General features: G+C 51.9%; 1 protein-coding gene across 2 annotated transcripts; it reads right to left on the minus strand.

Annotated features, from left to right (window-relative positions):
* Positions 1–7,304: 7,304 nt before the first annotated feature.
* Positions 7,305–25,505, minus strand: PEX19 (peroxisomal biogenesis factor 19). 2 transcript variants are annotated; one of them, XM_037883312.2, is made up of 9 exons: positions 25,350–25,505; positions 22,803–22,909; positions 21,365–21,509; positions 18,760–18,845; positions 18,225–18,386; positions 17,966–18,142; positions 17,581–17,625; positions 11,595–11,655; positions 7,305–9,120 (listed from the first exon to the last, which is right to left on the minus strand). In XM_037883312.2, exons 1-9 carry the CDS (start codon positions 25,408–25,410, stop codon positions 8,849–8,851), a joined length of 1,116 nt encoding a protein of 371 aa, XP_037739240.1. In that variant the 5' UTR covers positions 25,411–25,505; the 3' UTR covers positions 7,305–8,848. The 2 variants fall into 2 exon arrangements, with proteins under 2 accessions (XP_037739240.1, XP_037739239.1); XM_037883311.2 differs by having other exon boundaries at positions 21,365–21,530; positions 25,350–25,504.
* Between the last annotated feature and the right edge of the window lie 1,152 nt (positions 25,506–26,657).

Raw genomic sequence — 26,657 nt, forward strand, 5'->3', positions numbered from 1 at the left:
CAAAGGCCCCATGTCTCAGCCGAACGCTGACAAACACACAGAGCTGGAATTGGTCTGGCTCCCCCGTGGGTTAATATTGTTAAAATAGGTATTAGAGTTATAAAAATATGCTAAGTGATTAGACTTTATTGAAGGCTTGTCAACTGCTGCCTGCATTAATCTCACTTATAACATCCATATCCCCTATTGAAAGATTGGCATGGAAAGCATCTGCAAGTCACCAGAAAGGAAAGAGACAAAATAACTAGTGTGAAATCTGAGTCCAGCAGGAGGCTTTATCTCCTGCCCCACACAGAAGGCCCAGTGACACCCAACTGTTGTGGAACATCAGATAACAAAAGACTTTTTGGGGTGCAAGGAGGGAAAGCAGTCAGCAAAGAGAAGACATGCAAGTGAGTTCCTCCCAAGAGCTGAATTTGCAACTCAAAGTAGAAAGGGGGAAGAAATAAAAAGCCCCAACAAGGAGGAACTGTATCTTTTATGCTTATGACTCTGAGGGTATGGTGACACAGGGACAAAAGACCTGCGGCACGGCCACAGCTGGCCTAGGTCAGCTGACTCGGGTTTGCAGGGCTAAAAATTGCTGTGGAGACATTCAGGCTCAGGCTGGAGCCCAAGCTCCGGGGCCTCCACCCTTGCAGTGTCCCAGAACTTGGTCTCCAGGCCGAGCCTGAACAGCTGTACAGCAATCTTTCAGCCCGAGAGTCCGAGCCCTGCAAGCCCAAGTCATCTGACCTGGGCCCGCTGTGGGCTTTTGGTCCCTGTGTAGACGTACCCCGAGAGGCAAGGATTACTAAGCATAAGCGAAAGATCTCCAGGGCTTGGCCTGGGTTAGCCCTAAAGGACATATAGAGCTTGCTTTGTCCTAGAAGCTTCTATTACTTTTTGAAATTTAAGATTGGAACTCATTTGTGTGTCTATGTTTACCTGCTTTAACCTTGTAAATAACTTTCATTTCATAAGAATGTAAGAACAGCCATACTGGATCAGACCAAATGTCCATCTAGCTCAGTATCCTGTCTTCCGACAGTGAGAAACACCAGGTGCTTCAGAGGGAATGAACAGAACAGGTAATCATCAAGTGATCCATCCCCTGTCGTCCATTCCCAGCTTCTGGCTTTCCTCTTCCTGGTTAATACATCTTTGGATAGTTTATTTAGGATTGGCTACAAACCTTGCCTTTGATGTGAGACCTAAAGTGCAATGACCTGTCCTTTGGGACTGGATGTAACCTGAATATTGCTGGGATGTTTGGGGTAAGGGACCCTCTATCACAAAAGGTAAGCTTACGTGCCTGGTGAGATAGGTCAGAGTACCCAAGAGGACTGTCTGTGACTCCATGGTTAGGCTGTTATAGGCCATGAGGAGTTTACACTTAATAAAGAGTTGGTGAATGCTAAGTATAGCATTCACAGCCAATGTGGGGTTTGTGTCCTGCTTCTTCACAGCCTGCCGTGAGGATGGCACTCACACTCAAATCACTATAGGACAGCTTGAACAGGAGGCACTGGTTAAGATGTCAGCATCCAGCAGAAGTTACTGGAATCCATCTGCAAATGGTATGCGCATACCTAATGTACATTATGTAACATGATTCATTACAATCCCAAAGGAATTTATTCCAAAATCCTTGCTTTTACTTTGGTCTTGATCAATGGGGAGACAAAGAGTACTGACTAGTGGCTGAATCTTTGGCAAATACCACTGTGAAGAACCTGGCTAAACACAACGCTCTGTGTCACTTTACATGCACCCATAAACTGAAATTGGCCAGCTTGGAGAGGAAGTACATCAAGCATCAAGAAAAAGTTGAAGACTTTGAGACAAGGCCAGCTTTGGGCAAGACTTGCCTTATATTAGATCGTGTTTTTCGTGTTTTTCGAGAAGAACACCTGCTTCTTCTGCAGTAAGCTGGAAGCCAGAAAGCATCCATTAAGCACAGTGTCAACATGGGAGACAGGTGAGAAACTGTATGAAGCAGTCACTCTTCGCAAAAACGATGCACAGAAAGTAAAGTGGAGTAGGTGCATTGACCTGAAAGACACCCAGGCATATGAGATTGCAGATCGCATCGAGTCCTGTACCAAGAATGTTTGTAATCTCTTGCATCAAAAGGTAAAAAAAAATTGGAAACAACTACTGACTTTACTACTGCAAATTGTGCAACTCAGCCGGAGTTCGTAAATTGCCTCACAGAGCCTCTACTGGATGGGAAAGCAGTGGTGACGATGGCTGATGCAGAGGCTCAGTACAAAGAAATGTGCTTTGAACAGGACTGAAGAGGGACAGAGGCTTAGCCAAACAACTCAAAGCATTTATTGAAGATGAACTGTAGGATATGGACATAGATTTTAGCAATGCTAGATGCAGAGATGAATCACAGCACAAAAGCTGCAAAAGCAGAAGAAAGTGCTGATGTCAACAGTAATATGAAGACTGTTTCCAGCTGCTAAATTTTTACAGAGAAGCATTTTGTCCTACAGTACATGTCCTAATGCACACCTTGCGTGGTCTTTCCAAGCCAGCGGCTACTAACAATGTGACCAGCACCTTATGCCGACAGAGGCCTTTCAGTATAGCAATCATAGAGGGTATGGCTCAGGTAGAATCTCTCAACAAACTGAAAACGTAATACACCTGTTGAGATTCGGCTGAACACTTCATTATGAGGCTACGGAGAAACTACTGAACCTATGATGAAGTCTGCCTCATGTTTGACATGTATGCAGAGAAATCAATTAATAATATTACCAAAAAGAGATTCCATAGCATTGCTCCTGTCCAGTCCTGTCCTGTCCAAAAAGATATTCCATAGCATTGCTCCTGTCCAGATCATCGATTCCACGAAAATCTCCAGTGTCACAATGAAGAAACTAGTCTCATACTCGCACGAAGGACATGTTAGCTGCATATCTTGCAGGAAAGCATGCAAAGCATTGCTCAAAGAATTTTGTGGATGCTTGGTGAAGCTGCTGCCTTGCACTGATCAATGGAATTTCTTCCTAGTTCCTATGAGGAGGTGACACTACAGTTATCTTACATACCATCGATGCCACAGACAGAGGTGCTTCTAAACTCTGGATTTCTGCACAAGACAGACGTTCTAGTGCTCTCTGTGAGACGCTACCCAAGACGTCTACAAGATTCTGTTTCTCTGCCTGCTGCTGGGAAACAGACTCGCTCTATATCCCTCAGAGCTGTGTTCCTATCACTCAGACCATGCAAAGCCGCCACATTGCCAGGTTGCCACTCCTTCCAGGTGTGACACTGCTGGAAGGTTGGCTGGAAAGACCAAATTATCTTCCGGAAAGGCATTTGATTCAGCCTCCGAAGACTCTCTCCTTGCTCGGAAGGTGCTCAGAATGGCCGAGACAGTCACTGATGAGTGACTGATAAATGCACCGGAGGTGTCCATATGCCAAGTTTACCATTTGAAGACCAACATTACGACACTTGCAAAGTTACACCGGTGGACGTCTTCCAAGAAACAGACAAATAGAGAAAAACTGCCACTGACAAGGGATCAGAGGTGAAAGTAAGCCGGTATGCCCTGGTACGGAGTACCGGCACGAGCCGGTACACTGTACCGGCCCGGCTTCCCCAGGTGGCAATTTAAAGGGCCTGGGGCTCCCAGCAGCAGCTGGAGCCCAGGGCCCTTTAAATTGCCGCCAGAGCCCCGCTGCTGGAGCCCCTGGGTAGCAGAGGTGGCCGGGACCCTGGGGGCTCCAGCGGCGATTTAAAGGGCCCAGGGCTGTAGCGGTGGCCGGAGCCCTGGGCCCTTTAAATCGCCACCCTAACCCCGCTGCCAGAGCCCTGGGGTAGCGGCAGCGGGGCTCCGGGGACAATTTAAAGGGCCCTGGGCTCCGGCCGCTGCTACCGCCCTGGGCCCTTTAAATCACCGCCAGAGCCCTGCTGCTGGAGCCAGTAGAGATTTAAAGGGCCTGGGGTGGCAGCGGCGGGCGGAGCCCCAAGCCCTTTAAATTGCCGTCTGAGCCCCGCTGCCAGAGCCCCGGGGTAGTGGTGGCAATTTAAAGGGCCCAGGGCTCCGCTGCGGTAGCGGCAGCTGGGAGCCCCTGGCCCTTTAAATCACCGCCAGAGCCCCCGGCCGCCGTTGCTAGCCCGGGGCTCTGGCAGCAGGGCTCAGGTGGCTGGTAGCTCCCGGCAGTGATTTAAAGGGCCCGGGGCTCCCAGCCGCCACTATAGCAGCCGGAGCCCCGGGCCCTTTAAAGCTCGATTTAAAGGGCCCGGGCCTCTAAAGGCTCCCCCTCTTCCAGTTGAGGTCACGCCCCCTGCTCAGGACTCCAGAGTACCGGTAAGTCCTTTAAGTTACTTTCACCTCTGCAAGGGGTGCATTTATACCTGCTATCAATTGGGCAAATTATCAAGCAATGAAATGGCTCCAGGATGATCAAGCACATCCAAAACTACCCTCTCCTATCGGGCAGGGATGGGTCTTGGAGGATGAACTGATCACACCAGTTATGTATGAAACACCCTGCACTCCCAAATCAATCCTTCAGCTAATCAAACGCTCACGTGCCAACACCAGATGCTCACCACCCTGCAAAAGTTTGGCCAGCAGCCTGCTTTGTGTGGAGATGTGTGAGTATGATGCAGATGAGGATCAGGGCGACAAAACATCTCGTGCTGGTGGCCTAAAGAGGGACAACACTGAGGAATATATGTTTTCACTCCGACATGCTGAGGCTAACTTCCTGAGGATTACTAAAGCCCAGTGTTCCTTGACGTGTGAGCAATGCATCCCTGCATAAAGTAGAATTTAAAAAATCCTGATTTTTAAACATTCTCAAATATACATCTGTGCAATTGTTCTAGGTTTGTCTTGGTTGGTACCATTATATTAGTGGGAGAACAGGCTTTCGAACAACTCCCTACTTGACCCATTTCCAATGACCTATTATCAACAGTTCTACCACTCAAGGACCTGGAGTGAGGGGGTGGGGAGCGAGTTGCCCCCACTGCACCACAGAAGGTAACACACTGAAATGACACCCACCCCCCTTCCATTTCTATCACTAACTTGCCCACAGAATGAGATTTTACTCCATTGTACTCCCAGGCTATCATTAAAGATCCCCACACACCTCTGGGAGCATTGACCAGCCCTGTCCTGCGGGTATTCCTTTCCGCATCCTCAAATAGCCCCTGGAGTTTCATCTGGGTATCAGTAATCAGCATTAAACAGGGCGTGACGCATGGCTAGAAAGGGTTAAACATCCTGCAAAATAAATAACCCTCAAAAGACCTGTGGGGAGATAATGTTTGTGTTTTGTGTATTTACATATGTGTGAGTAGGGTCCACAATGTAATCAACAGTCCCTGTCTATGCTGTACTCTGATAATTCAGAGGTCAAAAGAACATCCGAGCATTTAAATGAATTGCAAACGCAGGATTTCTCTGTATTCATCTCTCTTTGAAATGTATAGCAAATAATCTGTGAATGGTGGAGGAACAAGCAAACGACCTTATGTTAATTTGTATAGCTAAGTACCGGTGATGGATCTCCTTCAAAGTCATCCTAATTACCTTTTGTTCCCTGAAGAATTCCAACTTGTCAAAAGAGATCCTTGGGTCCTGATTCTGTCATTTCAGATCTGCTTAGACTTCATCAGGGGAAGTTTGAGTCACAAGACTGAGGTCCCAGTTATACTGGTACGCCCTGAATATGAGATTTGGACATTGGATTATGACCTATGAACTGAATTCTAAAGGAACTCTTTGCAACTACAAAGCTCACCATCTCTGCTGTGAATCTGAACCTCAGTGAATTGAACTCATGTCTGTCTGTATATTGATCTTTTAACCGTACTCTCTCTCTCTTTTGTTTTTTGAATAAATTTTAGTTTCATTAATAAGAATTGGCTGTAGCGTGTCTTTGGGCAAAATCTGAAACATCCATTAACCTAGGAGGTTAATCCTTTGGGATTGGTCTGATCCTTTGGGATTGGTAGGACCTTTTCTTTTATATGATGAAACAAGATTTTCAGAAATGATCATATTTGATGTGGGTACCTGGATGGAGGCCGGAGGCTGGATCACTTTAAGGGAACTGTGCTGTTTGGACTTCTGAGTAACCAGTAAAGTAATAAAGAAGCTGTTTTATGCTGCCTTGGTTAATCCAAGTATTGGAATAGCCACCAGGTTTACGGGGATTGTCTGCCCCATTCTTTGCAGTTCACGCTAATTGAGTGACCATAGTTGGCTCCCCCCTAGGACCCGGTCACACGGGTTTTTTAAGAACTGCTCACAATTAAAACAGCGGTCACGATCCACCCGAGAGGTGACTGCAATCCACTGGTAAGTAGAGTCAGAGTTTAAAGCCGGAAGGGGTGGCCAGATCATCTAATCTGACCTCTTGTATCTCACGGTCCACCAACCCCACCCAGCACCCACACACTAAACCCAACAACCAAAGTAGACTGAAGTATTCCAGCCCGCACGAGACGAGATGATGTGCCACATGCAGAGAATAGGAGAGACCAAGGTGCACCAGTGTCCGAGGCCCCTGCAATGGCAGGGAAATGATTCCATGAGAAATACCCAGATAATTCTGCCAAGTGGCTCACATACTGCAGAGGAAGGCAACCCCCCCTCCCCCAGGTCATTGCCAATCTGAGTTGGGGGGAAATTCCCGCCTGACCCCACTGTGACACTATACCATAGAGATACGGTCATGATATGAATATGGCATAACTAAGATTTTTTTGTGCAAGATGGGACATGTAAGGTATCATTGGAAAGGTAATGATGTACTGACTATGATTATCCTATTTGTAGGCATGTATCATTTTTGTATCTGAAGTTGGGAATATTGGCTATGTACCTATTACAACTGTGTTTATACCTGGGGAACGCCCACCAGACAAAATGCAATCAGCCTGGATGGGCCATTAGGGGGAACACTAGAACTTTGAAGATGCTAATCTCCCACCTTCCTGAGAAGTTTCCAGGGATGCTGCAAATAACCTTCACTCATGGCTGCTTTGACACTGCAGGGTTATGTGATCATGTCATCTGGTACTGGATTCCATCTTGGACTACCTTCCACTAATAGGGGGTGGGGATCAAACTGGGGAAAAAAGGATTCCCGCCATATGTAAATCCTATTTAAGGCAGGGAAGTGAGTTAATCTAGGTTCTTTCTTCACTGAATCCCCGCCCAGGATGACTGCTGGAAACATCGAAGAAACAAAGAGAAGGGGGGGGGGGGCAGAATAGCTGAGCCCAGGCTGGAAAAGGTGTCTGGCCTTTAAGGTTAGAAATTACTACTTGTAAGCAGTTTCTTTAATGTATCAAGCTTAATTTGTGCATTTTATTTGTTCCGTAATCTGCTTTGCTCTGTTTCCTATCCCTTATAATCACTTAAAACCTATCTTTTGTAGTTAATAAACTTGTTTTTGTTTATCTCTAAACCAGTTTGTGGAATTCATAACTGGGGGGCCAAAAGTGTGCTTATCTCTTTCCACATTGAGGCAGGGGGCAAATTTCAATTAGCTTACACTGTACAGTTCTCGGTGCAGCGCAAAACAATACAATTTTGGGTTTACTCTCCAGAGGGGAGTGCACTTGAGTGCTGGACAATTCCCTAGCTGAAAGCCTTTCCATGCAGTTCTTATTTCAGTATCTGTGTCTTTCTGCAGCTGGGCGTGTCCCTACCTGTGTGTGTGCTAGAGGAGGCTCAGCAGGACAGGGTGAGGGAGCCCAGGCTGCTGAAACAGGGAGGCTCAGTGGTACCCCAGTACATTAGGTGGCACCCCAGAGTGTGTGTGGAGGGGGTAACCCATCACACCCACATATGGCAATCAGGGAGACTCTGAGCAGGTGAGCGAGAACCAGCCAGCCAAGCACCTGAGAGAATGCTGATGCCACCTCAGAGGTCAGGCCCTCCCTGTCCAATGTCCCACCCCCAGCCATGGCTATCCCTGGTGCTTCAGAGGAAGGTGATATAAAACAAAACAAAAAATCAGAGAATACATTGCAGGGGTAGCAGGAGAATCCTTTCCTGACCCCTACAGGCAGCCTGCAGAAATACTGAAACATGAGCTTTTAGAGACATAAGAAGTGAGGCCCAGGGCTGCTGAGCCCTGCCCCTATCATCACATGCAACCTCATCACAAAATCACGCTCCTACATTTGTCCAGCTCTCTCTTAAAATTGTTTGCTCCCAGCCCCCAATTCCTAAGCAGAGGCTGTTCCAGAATCTTCCCCCTCTGAGGGTTAGAAACCTTCTTCTAATTTCCAACTTGTTCACGGCCAGTTTATCCCCATTTGTTCTTGTGCCAACATTGTCCTTTAGCTTCAATAGCTCTTCCCCATTCCTGGGATCTCCTCCAACCCTCGCTGTATTTATAGAGAGCAATCATAGCCCCACTCAGCTTTCTTTTTGCTAGGCTAAACAAGCCAAGCTTTTCCAGTCTCCTAAGACAGGCCCTCCTGTCCCCTGATCATTTTAGTAGCTCTTCTCTGCACCTGTTCCAGTCTGAATTCACCTTCCTTGAACATGGGTGACAGGAACTGGACACAGTATTCCAGCTGAGGTCTCCCCAGGGCCTTGTACAATGGTATTAATACTTCTCTCTCCCTACTGATATGCCCTAGGATTGCATTTGCCTTTTTCGCTGCTGCGTATCATTGGTGGCTCATAGTCATCTTGTGATCAACACACAGCCAGGGCTCTCTCCTCCTCCTGCTTCCAACTGATGAGGCCCTGGCTGGTAGTAGATATTCTTCTGATTAGACCCTAAGTGCATGACTCTGCACTATTGAACTTCCTCCCATTTCTGTCACTCCTGGCCTCAAGGTCATCCAGATCTTCCTGCCTATCAGTTCAGCCCTCCTCTGCATTGATGACGACGCCCAACTTCGTATCAGCAGCAAGTTTCAGTAGCACGCTCCTACTTTTCTTGCCAGGGTCATTACTACAAAGACTGGCCCCAAGAGCACTCCTTGAGAAACTCCAGTAGTCACCTCCCTTCAGTCCAATAATCCGCCTTTTAGCACAACCCATCTCCCCTGACTTCACTAACAGTGTCCCAGCTGGCACCCAGTCAAATGCTTTGCTGAAATCCAAGTATGTTGGATCTTCTGCAATTCCCTTATCTGAAAAAAAAACAAAAAACCCACCAGTTATTTTCTCAAAGGCGGCAATCAGGTTAGTCTGGCATGATTTCCATAGGGTTAACCCTTGTTGCATTACATCCCCTCTAGAGGGTGACCAGATGTCCTGATTTTATAGGGAGAGTCCTGATATTCAGAGCTTTAGTCTTATATAGGCGCCAATTTACCCCCCACTTCCTGCCCTGATTTTTCACACTTGCTATCTGGTCACCCTACCCCTTTACCGCCACAAAGTTATTCTTTCCTTCACCATTTGTTCTACAGCCTTGCCTATTACTGAGGTCAGACGAATACGTCTGTATTTGCCCTGTTCACTCCCTCCCTCCCCGCACCCCTTCTTAAACACAGGCACAGCGCTAGCTACTCTCCTGTCACACAGTACCACCCCCGCACAGATTAAATATCCTTGCTGCCAGATTAGCAGTCTCAGGTGCCAGTTCTTTCAGAAAGAAACGTTCCCCTCCCCAACATGTCCTTAGAGGGCCCCATAGGGAGAAGTGGAGCCTTTGAGCAGGAGCCCAAGGTGTCCCTGTCCTGGGCAGGGATTACCAGGGGTGAGCCTGGTTGTATTGCTCTGTACAGTTGGCTAGGGAGAGCGGGATTCAAGGAGTGGGGAGAAGCTTGCAACTCCTCCCCACAGGTGTCTGTGTTCTATTCCTTGCCCCTTCATTTCCCCATTCAGCAGATCCCCCACCCCACCGAGACAGACATGGAGGACAGAGCCAGGGAAATTGCCACCACTTTTATTCAGGGAATTTAGACAGCCCATTGTGTACAATCAGGTTCTGCCAATGGAGGGTGGGCGGGGGGGGAAATCACACCACAGAGTTGATGGCTGCCAGTGTTGCCTTGGCAATCACTTCTGCTCCAGCTCCCCCTGGTAAGCCCAGATACCCGGAGGGCCCCGCTGGGCAGCACCCTTTCAGGATTTGGAAGCAGCCAGCAGGGTTTTCACAAGCCGCTCTGAAGGAGTCTGCATTCTTAAGCTTAGCCAGGGCCAAGTTGAGCTGCTCCCCTAGAATGCAGTCCCCACCTGTCACCCTGGCAGCTGGCAGAGAGAAAGGTACAGATCTGAGTTAATTAACACCAGGTGTTTATTAGAGAGTTGGGAGGAGGGAGAGGAGAGACAGCTGTGTGCAGGTGGCAATTTATTCTGTGTTAGCTTCCCTCGCAGGGGGCTCAGTGCAGATGCCTTTAAGCAGGTGTTTGGAGAAGTTCAGCAGGGGAGCTCACAGGCACATACTGTGTGGGGCCTGCAGGCTGGATGTTAGCTGATAGCAAATCCAGCTGGGCAGCGTAAATTCTTGACAGATCTTCAGTCCCTGGGATGCCTGCACCGGTCTCATTATTCAGAGGGGATCAGTGGTCAGAGGAATCTGACTTGCAGTAGAGAGATAACTGGATGCAGCAAGCTGTCACTGGGGACCAGGGCAGTGACTGTGCTGGCATACTGGGGTCTAGAGTTTGGGTCTGAGGAAGGGGACGTGCAATGTATGCTCCGCCGCTGGACAGAGTTAGACAGCGGCTGCTCCAGCAGAGACGGCCACTGGCAGGGCACCGGCCTTTAGCAGAAAGCCCTTGCCAGCTGAAACCAGAGCCAAGGGGAGTGAGCGTGACAAAAGGAACAGAGAGTTCAGTACAGGCCTGGCTCCCCATTTCAGCAGCACCAGTGAGCGCGTGCAAGTGCTGCTAATGGCACAAGAGTGACAAAGGCCCTTTTAGGGCCCCACAACCCTAATACACTTACACTAAGCTGCTCACCTCCCCCTGAAGGAACTTTCAGCGAGACCACTCCAGCTCCAGCTCCACCTCCCCTCTCTGCCCTCAAGGCAGCGCTGCCCACCTGGGCTGGCTCAGTCACTAACAGAGCCTGTGCGCAGGGGAGGCCGAGACCAGCCCAGGACTCAGCTTCTGCAGTACTCCCTAGAACCAGCAGTGAGACCCCCCAGCCCTGCCTGTCGTAGGGGACCGGATGCAGCAGGAAGAGACTTGGATAAGAATCTCTTGGGCCGAGGGGACTGGTTATCCCTTTGAACGAGGATTAGATTTCAAACCACACAGTCAAAAGGCAACTGCTCCCCCACCCCCGCCGTGAGGGGCCCCTGAACAGCTGGGGCCGCTCCACCAGGACTCCAGCACCCCAAAGGCTAATTATAAAGAATGAGAGCACCAGTTTGGGGGACTCCTAGCCCAGAGGCACCAGGGAGGAACCACATGGTCAGAGTACTCCAGGCGTCTCTGCAGGGCACACTCTCTCATCAACTGGCATCTCGTAAGACTTTCTGAAAGTCACAGACTGAGGCCATCCTATCTGGATTTTTAATTATACGTTAAAGAACCCGGCATGCTCTAGGCACTGCAGCTTTTCCAGGGGGCTGTCCCCCAACCTACACCCATCACCCCTTCTTATTGGTCGGCTGGCGTGGGTGGCAATCACATGATTCGACACTGGTCACCTCCGGCGCTGGCTGTGTCTGACAGGTTGAGTCCATCGAGGTCAAAGTTCAGCCCAGGTGGCTGGGGAAAAAGGAGGGAAAGGGTTAGCACGTGGGAAGGCATGGCATGGCCACCCGCTGTCCGGCTTCGGTGCGACTAGGCCAGAGCCTCTGGCTGTGAGCCTAGTGCCGTCTGTCCAGCACCTCTTGTAGCATGTGGGCAAGATGTTAGAATCCAGGAGCCCGGAGTCTGGCTCTGCTGCTGGCTCAGTGCAAGACTACTCACACTCACGTCGCGTCTGTGGCTCCACTTCCTTTCGCCCCAGTAGGTGGGGGGTAGGGGCAGGAGTAATACTGATGCACCTGGGAGCTACCAGGCCTAACCTGATGGGCACTTGGACGGAAGAGGCTCTAAGCCAGCAGAGGCTTTATCCATACAGCAGGTGTGACCTGGGCAGTGGCAGCACAAGCTCCCCATGCACACCTGCACCCGCATCAGCTGAAGTCCTCATCCCACCTAGGTACCAACTGCAAGAGTCTAACCCCCATTTGTAGCCTGTATTGGCCTCCAGCCAACCATGAGCTAGACAGACATGACATCAAAGAGCTGGGCAGATGGACCAGCTGGGGGTGGGGGTCAGCACTGTGCCCAGGTTGCACTCCAGCAGGGAGATGGCCCAGTACGGACATCAGTTACATTCCTGCTGTAATGGAAATCCTGATGCCCCCCTTCTCCAGCCAGGAGCATCCAGGTTCAGCTGCCTCCTTGTGTCACGCTGGTCGCCTAGCTGCGCATGGCACACACTGTCCAGCTGCCTCAAGCCACCCACCGCTGCCTCCCTTCCGTCCCAGCACCACGGTAGCATTCCACCCCACACTGGTACCAAGCCTTTATGGACCTGCCTGCCTATAGGATGTTACTCATTACTCGTATTCAAGCGGGCTGGGTGCTGTGCAAACACTGACACCATCCTTCACAATTGTTTTACAATCTAAATAGCCACAGGGTGGGAGGGGAAACTGAGGCACAGAGCCAGGAAGCAACCTGTCCAAGGTCATTCAGCAGGTGGCAAAGCCAGGTACAGAACCCAGCTCCCCTGACTCCCTATCTGCTAGGCCACACTCCCTCTTAGAAAGAACTGTCCGGAGTACAGCTTTAGTGACTGCAGAGGATCTCTGGCCACGGCGCAGAGTGGACCTATGTGTTTTTATTGCCTTAATAAAGGGTTAGAGTACATCAGAAGGGAGCGCAAGCGACCCTGCTTCGCAGAACAGCTTCCCCCCCACCCCTTCTGTTCCTGCAGCCTCCCTTTATGCTTCACTTATTCCTCCAGCAGAGGTGAGCAAGCTGACAGCCGTCCCTCCCTCCTGCCCCCAGGCGGGATGACCTTTCGCTCAGTGCCTGGCCTGGCTCCCCTCCCAGACTTGTTGCTCTGCAGCCTGCTAGCCAGGGTCCACTGCTGACATCCAACGCTGAGAGCCGCCCCTGCAAGGAGCTTCCATGGCCCTCTCCTTTAGTTGGCAGAAACCCAGCAGTGACACACACACATAGACACACACACACGCCTCTGCCCCCAACAGAGCTGCTAACGTGCCATCACGAGAGAAGTTGCACTTCCCAAAAGCCATCTGGGGTGCCAATGACACAGCAGCTCTGCCTGCAGATCGGGACGTCGCCACCTTACCACACAGCGATGTCGCAAGGCTGTGCCTGCAAAGTGCTCTGGGCTGCTACCAGTGTGAATATCAATAAAGCATTACATGCCGTGAATTGTCGCTGTGCTGTCAGACAGAGTTCAGCAGCTCCTCCTGCTTCAGCTCCTGGGCCAAGTCGGTTTGGGGAGGAGTGTGGAAACACCAGCCAGCTGTCTGCCCGCTGAGCACCAGGCCGCAGGACACACCCATCTCCTCAGGGTGTGTGGGAGGGGGAGTCGGAACAGTGGCTGTATCCCTGGCCCCTAGGAGTGGCCCTACATCACAGTCTGGGCAGTGCGGTGCAAGAAGCAGCTGGACTGGGTACTTACATGGTGACATTGACCTTCCAGCAATTCTGCTGGCTTCCTTTAGGACCTTCCCACACCCAGGTGGCTGGGTTAAAGCTGTCCTGACAACCCCAAGCCTCTGCAATCCAGGTGTGCTGGGCAATTTCTGGTGCACTGATAGGGAGATCTTCAGGGATCCTCTCCTACACCCCTTCTCCCACCCCACAGCCATATGATCCAAGGGGAGGGAGCAAAGTCCCACCCAATCACAGCGTAACATGCCAAGATCCCATGGATTTTATGCAAACAGAGAAAGGTACTATCAAGCAGGTGTTTCCCCAGCCAGTTGTCCACATGCTCTGTTTGCTCCTGGAGAACTCTAGGGAATTAACAGCTAAGCAGAGAGGGGCCCAAGGAGCAAAGCTCAGATCCTGATCCAAATGGACCCTAAGGTTTTGCTTTTCAGACAGGAGGGGTGATGTCACGTCTCAGCCCAGCTGCTAAGTGCTACGCTTACAAATAGGCAGGCTTTGAAATGTACTCTGTTCTGATCCCCAGGAATGCACCCTAAGGCGGCCTTGAATTCCTACTGCAGTAAAGACACAAGCTCACAGCTTCCTCGCTCTGGCTGCCAGAGATCCTGACACTTGGCACCCAGCCCACTGTGCATGGGCTCCGCAGCAAGCCCTGGCATGAGGGTACCTTCCAAACAGCCTGGGCCAGCCTTGCCCCCAAATCCTCTCCCAAGAACCCCCATCACACCATGTGGATTTGGGAGCAAAACAGGCAATGGACAAAGTAAAATCTATTGCTCCAGGTAGATTATGGGCAAGAAACTGACAAGGGATGTAGGGGAAGATCCATGTTCTCTCAGAACCAAAGTCCTTCTAAGCATGTCTTTCAAGGCAAAAGTACCACCCCCTTCACCTGCGCTAAATGAGACTCTCCATCTTCCAGCAGTGTAGCACCTATGACACACTGAGCAGTTCTCATTCAAGCCAGCAGAGGGCAGTGGTGCAATGCATAGCATTGTCCCTGTTTTGGAGGGCTAAACTGAGCCACCGACAGGTTAAGAGGGTCTCCCAATCAGCAAGAACCTGGAATAGGCCTCCTGGGTCCTATTCCTGTCATACCACCTTCCCCAAAGGAATTCCAGCTCTCCTAGGAGAGGGACAAGGTGCTAGACCTCAGAGTGTTATGCTGCCTAGACAAGAGCTACAGCATTAGACCAATCGCAGCACAGGCAGGCAGAGGACAAGCAGTTAAGGGGTTAAAGATTACATGGCTTGGGGAACATAATTCCCCTCCACCCTCAATGAGGCTGCAGCTCCATGGTCAGTGAAGGGTTAAGAACAGCCTATTCTCAGGCAATGTATTGTGCCAGCGAACAGCTCCTAGAGATTGTTTTTCCACCCAGCGTCAGCTGCTCTGTAATGCCCAGTTAAGGGGAAGAGCCTGGGGCTGATTCACGGCTGTTCTGGAAGTCGCAGACATTTCGAAATGTCACTGCGCCTGCCGCGCTCGCAAACAGATTGTTCTGGCTCCTGGGCTCTGTTAGTGCTAGGGCCTGCCAGTGACCAGCGCTAAGCCCCACACACAGCATTCCACAGGGGGCATCTGTTCCTACCCCCTCAAGGTATCGCTGGCAACGGGAAAAGACTCTGAGGAAGATGAGAGATGAGCATGTGATCAGAATCCAGGAGGACATGGGGTTTAGCGCACTGCTGGCTTTCTCCCCATCCCCACCCCCCTAGTTAAGCCCTCTTCTGTGAGAAAGTGCCCCAGGCAGAAACTTCCCCGGTGGGAAGGCTGCTGGGAAAGCGGTTGTCTCAGCACCTGGGGAAGCCCAGCAAACTGGAGGGCAGAGAGCCTTCGAGAGCAATTCACTGCACAGCTAGAGAGCAGGGGAGAGCCAGCAGTCCCAGACTACTCCAGAACGGCCATGGCCTGGTCTACACACACCTTTCATACCAGTATAACGATGCCAGTTAAACATGTGAGATTTTTACAAATATAGTGATACCAGGACAGCCCCGAGCGGGGAAGTCTGGTCTAGAGGTGCCTTCCCCTGGAATTGTTTATTCCCCTTCCCTTCTGGGCATAGGCTACATTGGGATAAGCACCTTTATACCGATCTAACTGCATCCGCACTACTAACTAGACCTGGACAGTTAAGCACTACAGCTTGTGTGCAGACAAGCCCTGTAGCAGCCTCCCAGGGGCATGAGCTCTAACAATGCTGCAGTGGGGCTGGAAACTTGCTCATCTGCTCCAAGGACGCTCCAGAGCTCTCCCACTGCCGGGCTAGTGCCAGCGCTGGTCCGAATGGTGAGAGCACGAGTGCAGACCAGCTGCCAACATTTCTACCAGCTTGCTCTGACAACACCATGAAAGGGCAGAGCGATCCCTCTGAACTAGTGCTCCTGGCACTGAGGGACATTGCAGGTGCTAGACCAACAGTAGGCAAATGGCCCAACATGCCCAGTGCAAAGACACCTAGGAGCATTGTAAGGAGCCAGCTCTGGCAAGGGAGAGCTTGTCCCATGCATATAGCCCCGCACATCTATACACCCCAGGCATGTCCCAGGCACCAGCTGTGAGATCAGGGACAGGGTCTATAGCTCAGATCTACCTGGGCCAGGCTTGGCTACAACAGATGCTGCCCAATGTGAGGAGAAAGCCACAAACGCTGCACTGGCCCTGGATCAGCCACCTCTAACCCCAGCCCCCAGTGCAGAGCCTTGGAGATGGACTTGCCCCAGAGGCCTGCTCCCAGCTGCAGAGCCTGGCCCTCTGGGAGAGGCATGCCAATGCACGGGCACAATGGCGGTAAGGCAGCAGAGCAGTCTGGTCAGGAACAATACTGCTGGCTGCACGGAGAAGCAGAAATCGAATGCTACGTGCAATCGAGGTCCCTGGAACAGTTTCCCAGCTCAGTGAAGCAGGGCCCAGGTCAGTGCTGGCCCAGCATGGCATCCCAACAAGAAATAATTAACGCTTTGCTCATGTATCGGGCTCTTCATGAGTGGATCTCAAAGCACCTCACTACCTTATTACCCCTGCTTTCACAGAGGTACGGAGAGGCTGAATGTCTGGCCCAAGTTCCAGAAGGGGGTCTGTGATGGAGGGGGGAATTCCCACATCCCAGGCTCGTGCTCTAACCACTGACCTATCCCCAGCCACTCACCCTCCCCACCAGAGGCACAAGTCTGAGTAGGGTGCACAGAAACAGCAGCTGGTGGATTTGCTCAGGAAGATTTTTCCTTTTAAAATCCAGCATCACTGTTCTCCTGGGCAGACCCACCTGATTCTTTCCTTTGGCTGGAACCAGCCAGCAGGGGAATAAGCACCACTAGGTGACAAAGGGTTACACCTGAGTAATTAGGCCTCTACCTGTCAGTACAGCAGATGACTACAGAAGTGTGAATTAGTCCCCGGCAGCACCTCATCAAAGCCCTCCAGACGTTAACGAAGCTGCACATGTCCCATTCTCCCCAGAACCAGCATTACCCCCATTTTACACTGGAGAATGGAGCCACCGAAAGGACTGCCCCTGGTCACAGCACACGGGTGTCAGAGCCAGGAGTCAAACCAGCACACAGAACTGAGTTCAGATTCTAGCCGCTAGAGAGCTCTCCTTGCCAGGAATATGCAGTGGCCCCAAGGTTTCCTGTATCCCATCAAGACACTGCTTGATCCCATCGGGAAAGTCAGTCCTTTCACGTCCCTGCCAGCCCAAAAGGCTCTCAGCACTGATCTAGTCAGTAGCAAGGAGGTGCTGCCTTCTGTTGCTAGATACCAACCAAAGGAAAGAATAGTGGAGCAGCTAGAGAAGGGTCCAGGGCTACCTGACAGCTCTACCATCTCCCAGCAGACTCCTAGATGAGCCTGAAGACTAGAGGCCCAATCCCTTCAGGAGCAGAGGGCTCTAAACTCCCATTTGACTGCAATGGGGGCTAAGGGTGCTGAGATCAGGGCTGGGATTCAGGCCGTGTCTACATGAGGAATGTACGTTCCACACTCACCGACTCTCCAGCCAGCTCCTTGGGAGGGTGCCCCAGGTCCTGGAGCTGCAAGAGAGACAAGAGCATTAAGGGAGAGTAGCTCCAAGCAGCATGTGTCCAGCTGTACAGCCCAGCGTGAGGGGATGGCTCAGGAAAGGCAAAGCCTCGCCCCTCAGTGGCTGGATCCTGGCCCAGCAGAGGTCAGGAGTGAGCTGGGGTGTCACCAACAGTGCTTCTGTGGCCTGAGTGACACGAGTCTGGGCTCTCAGTCTGGTTCCTAGTGGAAAAATGCTCTCAAAAGCCCCATCCCAATTGACACGCCAGGACTGAGACCCCTCAGCAGAGCTCACGGCTAGAAAGGGGGTGCAGGCCCCCAAAGCTGGGCTCTAAAAGAGGACATGCTCACCTGCTGCATGAGATCCAACACCATTTCAAAGCGAGCTTTCTGCTCGGCGTCACTGTCTGTAGCCTGCTCAGCCTCGAACTGCTGGCAGATTTTACCCATGATGCTGTGCTGCTCCTGGTACTTTTCAAACTGCTCTTCAGGCAGGGTGTCGCGGTGGCTGCGCAGCCACTCAGGGTACTAGGAGCAAAGGACATGGAGATATGGTGACCCTCGAGGCTGGGGCGGGGTCGTGCCATTCTGCCAGCTCCCAGCCCCTTACTTTTTCCGTGATCTCTTTGAGGGAGGGGTAGAGCACATCCTTGGACAGGAGATTCTGCATGATGCTTTGCATGATGGGTAAGATATTCCCCTCACCGTCGCCTTCTTCCAGGCCCAGGCCTTCCATGGCTTTCGCCAGCTCTTCCTCCGACATGCTGGAGTTCTGGAGAGGGAAACCAAACGCCACAAATAAGGAGATTTGCATCCACCACATCACAGGGGTCGGAAAGAGTGCAGGCAACCAGCGCAAGGACTAGTGCACAGAGAACATCCCTGATAGAGGGAGGAGCACCCCCTACTGTGCCACCATCAAGACAAGTGAATGCTCTCTTGTGATGCAGAAGCCAGACTGTTGTGCCCCAAACACCTCTGCAACCTGCTGCTTCCTCCTCTGGCATCTTTCAAGCTATTTCCCTTCAGGATCTCGGCCCCAGAGGAGTCAGGGTCTGGACTGGGTCATCTGAACCCAGTCATCTGACTCATCTGAACTGGGTCAGAACATGACCAGGCTCTGGGAACCTCAGCGGATGCTTTACCTGTAAGTCATTGGCATTCTTAGCCAAGCCGCTGAGCGTCTCTTTCAGACAGGAGGTGAATTCTTGTTGGGATGTCGTGTCACTTCCTATGGAGATCGGGGGAGAGATGCTAGATCAGACAAATACCCATGTTATTACCAGGTTAAATTACGGCTCCAAGTTATTAGTGCTTCTATGTATGCAATAGAGAGAATTTCCAATAGCAGAGACGGGACTGCAGACCCAGGCGACCTTCGTGATAACAATACTTCACTTTCTCTGCTGCTCTTTCAACCCACAGACCTCAAAGAGCTTCTTTAAAGGTGCCTCGGGATTATCATACCCAATTCTGCAGGCACAGAGGGAGGACATGACTTACCCAGGTCACAGAGCAAGGCAGAAATGGGAGAACTCAGCCCTCCAGACTCTCAGGGGGTGCAATGACCAGCAGACCACGGTGCCTTGCTGATCAGATGTTTGCTGCTCCTTGGAAATGAGGGCAAATCTCTATACCCTCAGATCTGCAAGGCGGACTCTGGTCTCCCTGCACATGTGGAGCAAGTTGGAGTCTCAAGACCCTGACAGTCACTGGGAAGAGGCTGCCTGGGGCTGTGGGCAACATGCTCAGCTTTGTGTAAACTCTCTTCTGCCCTTTGATTAGGAACGTGATGAGGGCATGGGTCAGGGACAAGGTTTACAGACAGAGAAAACCCAAACTCCTCATCAGCCTGTGCTCCTCTGCACCTGAACCCATGGCCCAGACATGAAAGGAAGCGTTGTTTAAAGACGACAGATTTGCTTTGCATGGTTTTTTTTTTTTTTTTTGCTCTCTTTAGATGCTTGTAAGGGCTGGTCTACACTAGAAAAGTTACACCAATAAAACAATGTTGGTTGGGGGTGATTTTGTACCCATCAAGTTACACCAACACAACCAATAGCGTGGACTCAGTTATACTTACACAAAGGTATCTTATACAAGGACAGCTGATTTTGCTTCCTGAACTGGAATAAGCATACTAAGATAAGCATTTAAACCAGTATAACTGCACCGACGCTGGAGCGTTTTTTGTTTTGTTTTTTGCTGCTCTATCTGTATGGGTATGAGGTAAAGTCTATGCTACAAACTTCTGCTAACATCACTGTGGCCCACATAACAGTGCTGGCAAAAGCATCTAGGTAGATACAGTCGGGCTGGTAAAAGCATGCTGATGGTGGAATAAGCTATACCATCAAAAACACAGGTTTGCCAGGACAAGCAGCATCCACACTAGGAGCATTTTGCTAGTACAGTTATGCTGGAATTGCTTTGCCAGTGCAGCTATGCTAGTGTAGACCTAGCCAAATTAAAGTGGTAAAGGTTTTCTAGTGCAGCTACGCCCTAAGCTTTTAGCAGCTCTGCAAGGCTTCGAAGTGAACAAACTCCATCTCAGTATTATGTGCCAGGACTGCATGTTTTCTACTACAATTATTCCTGGCCCTCTCCGGCATGACAGCGAGCATCACTAAGTGAAGTGGTAGTGGTTTGATTTTTTTTAATGCTCCATTTTAATACCTTGCTCTCCTGGTGCTATTTGTGGTCAGAAGGAGTTGGGTTTCGAAGCATACCTTAGGGTCAGATTCAAACAGATTCTTTGTAGCATGGGTAAGTAATCTGAGTTTGCACCATAAAAGAAGATATCTGAATATTGTTCCTTAAAGAGGGAATCTCATTCACAGAAATCATGTGGATGGATTACACAGTGAAACTGACAGCTGGCAATTCCAAAACTGATAAAAGGACACTTTTTTTCACATGAGCCATGGATACTGGGTAGCAGTGAGTTCCACAGACTATCACTGAGGCCAAGAGTTTAGGGAGAATCAGAGAGGATAAGACTTTACATGGATAATGAGCATAGCCAGCGTTAGACTAGTAAATATTTAAAAATAACATTTTGCAAGGGCTATTCACCCTCTGCACAAGCCAGTCACTGACTATTGGGCTCAGGAGCTAGCTGTGCATGGGACAGGCTGTCCCATAATTGCTGGATTTCTTGCACCTTCCTCTGAAGCAGCTGATACCAACCACTGTTGGAAACACACACTGCACCTAATGGCCCCAGGTTGGGCCACTCCCATGTTCCTAACCCAAGGCCCTAGACTGTCCCTTCGTTTCATATATTTCACTCTGCAAAAAAAACTAGTGGAAGTTTCCACCTCAAGGGCGGCCTGAGGAGTCAAGGGCTGATGGGTCATGGAGCCAGAACTCTCCTCTTCCCATTCTGGTCAGGGTGGATGCACCTTAATGAGGCAGCACATGAGACGCTTGCACAGCCACTGCCTGTGCTGGACAATCAATACTACAGCGAGTTTTACAGTGCTCCCCTGAAGCCATCCGATGGTCTCTCAGCCCATCAACCGGCAGTTAAGCCACTCCGTGCCACGGAGAGGTAGCAAGGTATCACCTGGAGAAGAAACTACCCTGTGGCCACCCAACAAGCCAGTGACAGAAACCAGGTGTCCTGACTCCCAGGCCCCTGTGCTAACCCATTGGGTAGCTAACTCCCCTAATGTTAAATCCAGATATCTCCCCCTCCAGCAGACTCAACGCCACGCAAAGGGTAACAGTGCCACACCCGCTCCTCACCAACTCTGCCAGCGGCCTCTGACAGCTTCTGGAACTGCTCCACCAGGTGGGGTTCTTCCTCAGCTAGCTCCTTCATGGCCTTCTCAAACTCTGCTGTGGCCTGCGACGCCAGCTCGCTGTCAAACAGGTCCTGGAAGAACTTCTCCTGGGAGGCAAAGAGGGAGTGCTGGAAGGAAGCAAGCAAACCATGGTGTCACAGAGCTCTGTGCCCCACTCAGAACAAAATCTTCCCACAGGGACCATGAGATGCAAATGGGTGTTTCCTGGGCACCTGGGCAGGACCAAAGCCCAGGAAGGACCACAGGACAATTCCAGTGCTGATCCAAGCTTGCCAAGTCTGTGAAACGGAGCTGAGTCTCCTGGGAACAGGTTCCTGCACAATTGCTGTTCTGCTCCCAGGAATGGGAAACACAAAGACACAGCAAGAACAAAGACTTGTAAAAACAGAATAAATCAAAGCATTCAAAGTGTTTAGGCTGGGTTCGAAATTGAGGTAGAGATTTGGACCTTTTTACAGGCAGGGAAGTTCACACCCAGAGGGGACGCGACATGCCTTTGCTCATGTAACCCACACACCTCCTGGGTGTGGTGTTCTGTCCCATTCAGTGGCACCAAGAACACTTAGCGAGAGAGAGATTATGAGTGTTCTTTATAGCCTTAGCTAACAGCCATATGGCTTTTAGCTCATTCAGCAGAGGCTCATGCATTTAGCTCCAGAGATTCCAGGTTGGATTCTGCCCGCCAATGACCGGGGTCTGTCAGTGTTACAGTCACACAGCAAGTCAGTGACAAACCTAGGAATTGAAGCCAGGAGCTCTGACTCCCAGATCCCGCTCTAGTCATTAAAACCCCTCCAAAAACATGGTCCCAACTACAGCTGTATCTGGGTAAGTCACAATAATCAGAAACAGTGACCTTTGCAATGAATGGTCCCAGACTAGCCCAATCCCCACCACCTCCACCCACTAGGAGTGCCCTTCCAGCTACTGAACTGGACTGAACAGATGCAGCTTCCACTGTGTCCCGACCAATCCACAGGAAGCGTGAATTCCAGAGACAAAGGGCTGGACCCTGAACAGCCCTGCCATATGGCTCCCAAGACCTGATTCTGTGGATGGGCAACAAGAACATTCTGGCCAATCACAACCACAGTGACAGGGATCAAGGACAGGCAGTTCCTGAGACAGCAGAGTTCTGACCAAGCCACTCTACTCATCCCCAAGAGAGACCAGCAGTCAAAGCTACAGCCCTGATTGGCCAGCATATTTGGGAGGAAGGCTTGGTGGGATGGGGAGTGGGGGGAGAATGGGACGCCAAGAATCCCCAGACAAGAGCCCAGCCCACAAGAGCAAGGGACTCTACCGGATCTGTAAAGCAAGGGGAACTTCTCCCCAAGCCCTCTCCACCCTGCACTCAGATGGACTTTCCGAGCTCATACTTGGGCTGCATCGCCTGGCGACTTCTCAGAGCTGCAGGCATCCCCCGCTCCAGCAGCAGGGGCAGGCGGTGGTACCGGTTTGGTCTTCTCAAAATCACCGAGTGCACCTTAAAGACAGAAGCAGGGAGAGTTCACTTGAGTGGCTATAACCATGCAGGCCACAGAAGAGAGGGAGACAGGAGGGGTTACACCAAGCCCACTAGGAAGCCGAGGCAGCCAACCCAGGGAAAGCCATGCACACTGTGACAAGGAGAAAGCATTTAAGACACTCATGCTGCAGTGAGGGTGGGTCTATACAGCATTCTGGAGCCAGCCTCCCAGCCTGGGTTGACAGACTTGGGTTAGCAGGGCTCACCCTAGCACTCTAAAAATAGTTGTGTAGACAGCTGTCAGCTCAGGCTGGGAGGCTCGCTCCAAAATACTGTGTAGACACATGCTCAGAAGCCTCAGACAGCTTATACGGAGTCATACTTGACCTTTAAACCCATTGGCTTGCCAGCCACTACCCTCATGGCACAGAGGATTCCAAATCCTAGAGTTACTGCAGTTGAGGGTAGAGGGAGATGAATGTCCAGTTCTCATCCTAAGCGTGGTACTTTAATTTACGCACACCGCTGCATGGCAACATGGCCATAATCCCTGCAGACCCAGTTTTGTGGGGCAAGTTCCCCGTCTCTCCAGGGCTCAAGATGATGCACTGACACAAGGCACCAAGGTGAGGGGTGGTTAAAGGGACCCAATGAGGTTAAATTTAACCCAACATTCAGATTTTGTGAAAGATGATTTTTTAAGAAAAATCTGAGAGCTAGTGAAATATTTAAAGTTCATTTTTAAAAAAATGATTTGTTTGAACCAAGCTGTGTGGCACGAGGCTGGCACCAGAAAACCTCACAGGAAATCGGTCAGAAACTCACGACGAACCAGAAGTCCACCTGACTGGTTTGCATCAATATTCAAACAGAGAGGCGTGCAGATCAACCACCAGGAGCATAAAGAATGAGAAGGAAGGCTCCAGTCCTGAAAGCACGTTTACCTTCACCACCACTGGCTACGGACTTGACCCCAAGGAGAGCAGGACTATAAACGAAGTCACCGGGTATTCAGTGTTTGCGGAACTGGGCCCTAAATTCTTAGCATTCATTCAGTTTAGTGATCGGAGATGTTACTACCTAGCCGAGAAAACTTTTTAGTACTATACTTTAGTGTGACAGTGTCCCTTTAAGGATTCACAGATTCTTGTAACAGCAATCTGGGTCCAAGCTTAGATTGTGTTGCAAACATAAAGAAAGTTAGTGAATTGACATTTACAGTGTGATCCCTGCTCCTGGCTGACTATGAATTACCCAGATCTTACTATTTGTTACCTTGTTTCCCCCAACACAAATTGCCTGTTTGTCTCATCCCCGCTTTATGCCTTGGCTTTTGGGTTGTAAGCTCTGTGGGGCGGGGGTTGCCATTTTTTATACACAGCACCAGGACAATGGGGCTCAGTCTGGTTAGCCTCTGGGCCCTACTGCAATATAAAATAAACCACCCCCACCAATGCCAACAATAGAAACCATTGAAATGCCACTGCCTCTGGGGTGAAGCTTGGCAGCTGTTTAACAGCCACTTAAATAAACTTAAGACAAATGAGCGACAAAATATCTTGTATCTAAATGAAGCCACAAGGAAATCTGAGATGACACCCTATAATTAGTTAAGCAGCATCTCAGCCCCAGTAGAGTAAATGGCCAGGCTCTTGTGAAAAGCCAGGGAGTCCATAACAAGCACAGATGGCTGGGAACTTTCACCTCTCCTCCAGAGGACACATCCCTCTGACCAGCACTCCCCGCCCTTGCACTGCCTGCAAGAGAACTGGGAAGAGGGTCACCCACTGCATCTTCCCTGAAGTTTTCCAAATGCAGATACTGACAGAGGCCAACCGGGCAGTTTGAGAGAGCCAAGTGGGTCAAAGACCAGCTGTTGTTGACTATCAGGGCTGGAAGGGGCCTCAGGAGGTCATCTAGTCCCACCCCCGGCTCAAAGCAGGACCGATCCCCAACTAAATCCTCCATCCCAGCTGCGAACCCCTACCCCGGGCACAGACCAGGCTCCCACAGCCCTGAGGAATCACTGTAACTTCTACCCCAGTAGCCAAAAGTTAGGGGTCCGGGCCGCAATTCACCCCATCTTACGTCCAAGACGACGTTTATTTACCACCGTTTTACACACCCGCTCCCCACAGAGTCTTAGCGGACAGGCCCATCACCGCCCTGAAATCCCAGCCCCAGCACAAGGAGCAGCCCGGGGGCAATGAAGGGCGCAGCAGGGGACCCACCCCAGCCTCACCGGCTCCTCCAGCCGCTGCCGGGGGGGGTTGAGCCCCTTGGGCCTTGCGGGCTGCGAGCACAGCGAGGCGGGGCGTCTCACGGGCTCAGGCACTGGGGACAGGGGCCCCCGAGGCCCCTCTAGGGTCTAGACACCCGCCTGCCCTGTGACGGGGTCCCCAAGGAGGGAAGCCCCCTGCCCCCATATGAGCCCCGCCAGACCTCCCCACCCCCTTACTGTCCAGCAGCTCGTCCAGTTCCCGGTCCGGGCCCGCCTCCCCGGCGCCCGCCGCCGCCATCTTCCGCTGCCACCGCCTGGCCCGGCCGCCTCCTGCCGGCGCGGGGCGGCGCTGATCGGCCCGGCCCGGATCCGCCCTGTGGGGCGGGCCCGGCCGCCGCCGCCAGCTTTAAAGGGCGGGGGCCGGAGTCCCCGCAGCGCTGCCCAGCACCTACCGCCCCCCGGCCCGGCCCCCCTCGTGTAACCCCTCCAGGCCCCCCTCATCTACCCCCGCCAGGCCCAGCGCGCCCCAACCCCCCGGCCCGGCCCCCCTCATCTACCCCCGCCAGGCCCAGCGCGCCCCAACCCCCCGGCCCGGCCCCCCTCATCTACCCCCGCCAGGCCCAGCGCGCCCCAACCCCCCGGCCCGGCCCCCCTCATCTACCCCCGCCAGGCCCAGCGCGCCCCAACCCCCCGGCCCGGCCCCCCTCATCTATCCCCGCCAGGCCCAGCGCGCCCCACCCCCCCGGCCCGGCCCCCCTCATCTACCCCCGCCAGGCCCAGCGCGCCCCAACCCCCCGGCCCGGCCCCCCTCATCTACCCCCGCCCGGCCCAGCGCGCCCCCCCCCCCCGGCCCGGCCCCCCTCATCTATCCCCGCCAGGCCCAGCGCGCCCCACCCCCCCGGCCCGGCCCCCCTCATCTACCCCCGCCAGGCCTGACACTCTCTTACTAGGGCCTGTCAACCCCCTTATGATCTAGCACTCTTGCCTGCCCCTGCCAGGTCGTGGCACCCTTCTTAGGTCCTGGCATCCCCCACCTACCCCCACCAGGGTGTGGCACCCTCCTTCACCCAGGGTCAGGCACACAACCTGCCCCCAGCAGGGCCTGGCATCAAGGGGGCAACTAGAATTTTCCTGAGGAGCGTGCCCTGCCATTACCCCAGCCAGCTCCAGTCAGGGGGCAGGGATGGTCTGCCCCCACCCCCGTTGGGCCCCTGCCGGACATTGGAGTTTTCATCCCTTGCTCCCCACTGCCCGCTTTCACTAGCCCATGCACTGGGGTTGGTACTGACCCTCCTGCTCTCCTGCCCCCTTCCAGCGGAGGGCATTGTGGCTCTAGGCTCCCCATGTCCTCTGGCAGCTGGAGCCCAGGGGCACCATAGTGATGCCCTGCTGCCCCTGACACTCCCACACCCAGGGGGTTTGGAGCGGCAGGGGAGTTAACTCCTCTCATGAATGGTGCTGCTGGGCTCAGGAACAAGGCTGCTGCCATTTGGCTCTTTAGGGTTTCTATAAAAACTGGGATTATTCTCCTAAGAACTGTTCAGC

The sequence above is a fragment of the Chelonia mydas genome, chromosome 24 (genome assembly GCF_015237465.2).
Source record: "Chelonia mydas isolate rCheMyd1 chromosome 24, rCheMyd1.pri.v2, whole genome shotgun sequence".
NCBI lineage: Eukaryota > Metazoa > Chordata > Testudines > Cheloniidae > Chelonia > Chelonia mydas.

Coding starts and splice junctions, on each gene's coding strand:
- PEX19 (XM_037883311.2), bottom strand. CDS start 25,410: ATGGCGGCGGCGGGCGCCGGGGAGGCGGGCCCGGACCGGGAACTGGAC. Junction 22,910..25,349: donor ACTGGACGAGCTGCTGGACA/GTAAGGGGGTGG, acceptor TCTGTCTTTAAG/GTGCACTCGGTGATTTTGAG. Junction 11,656..17,580: donor AGGAGCTGGCTGGAGAGTCG/GTGAGTGTGGAA, acceptor CTTTTTCCCCAG/CCACCTGGGCTGAACTTTGA.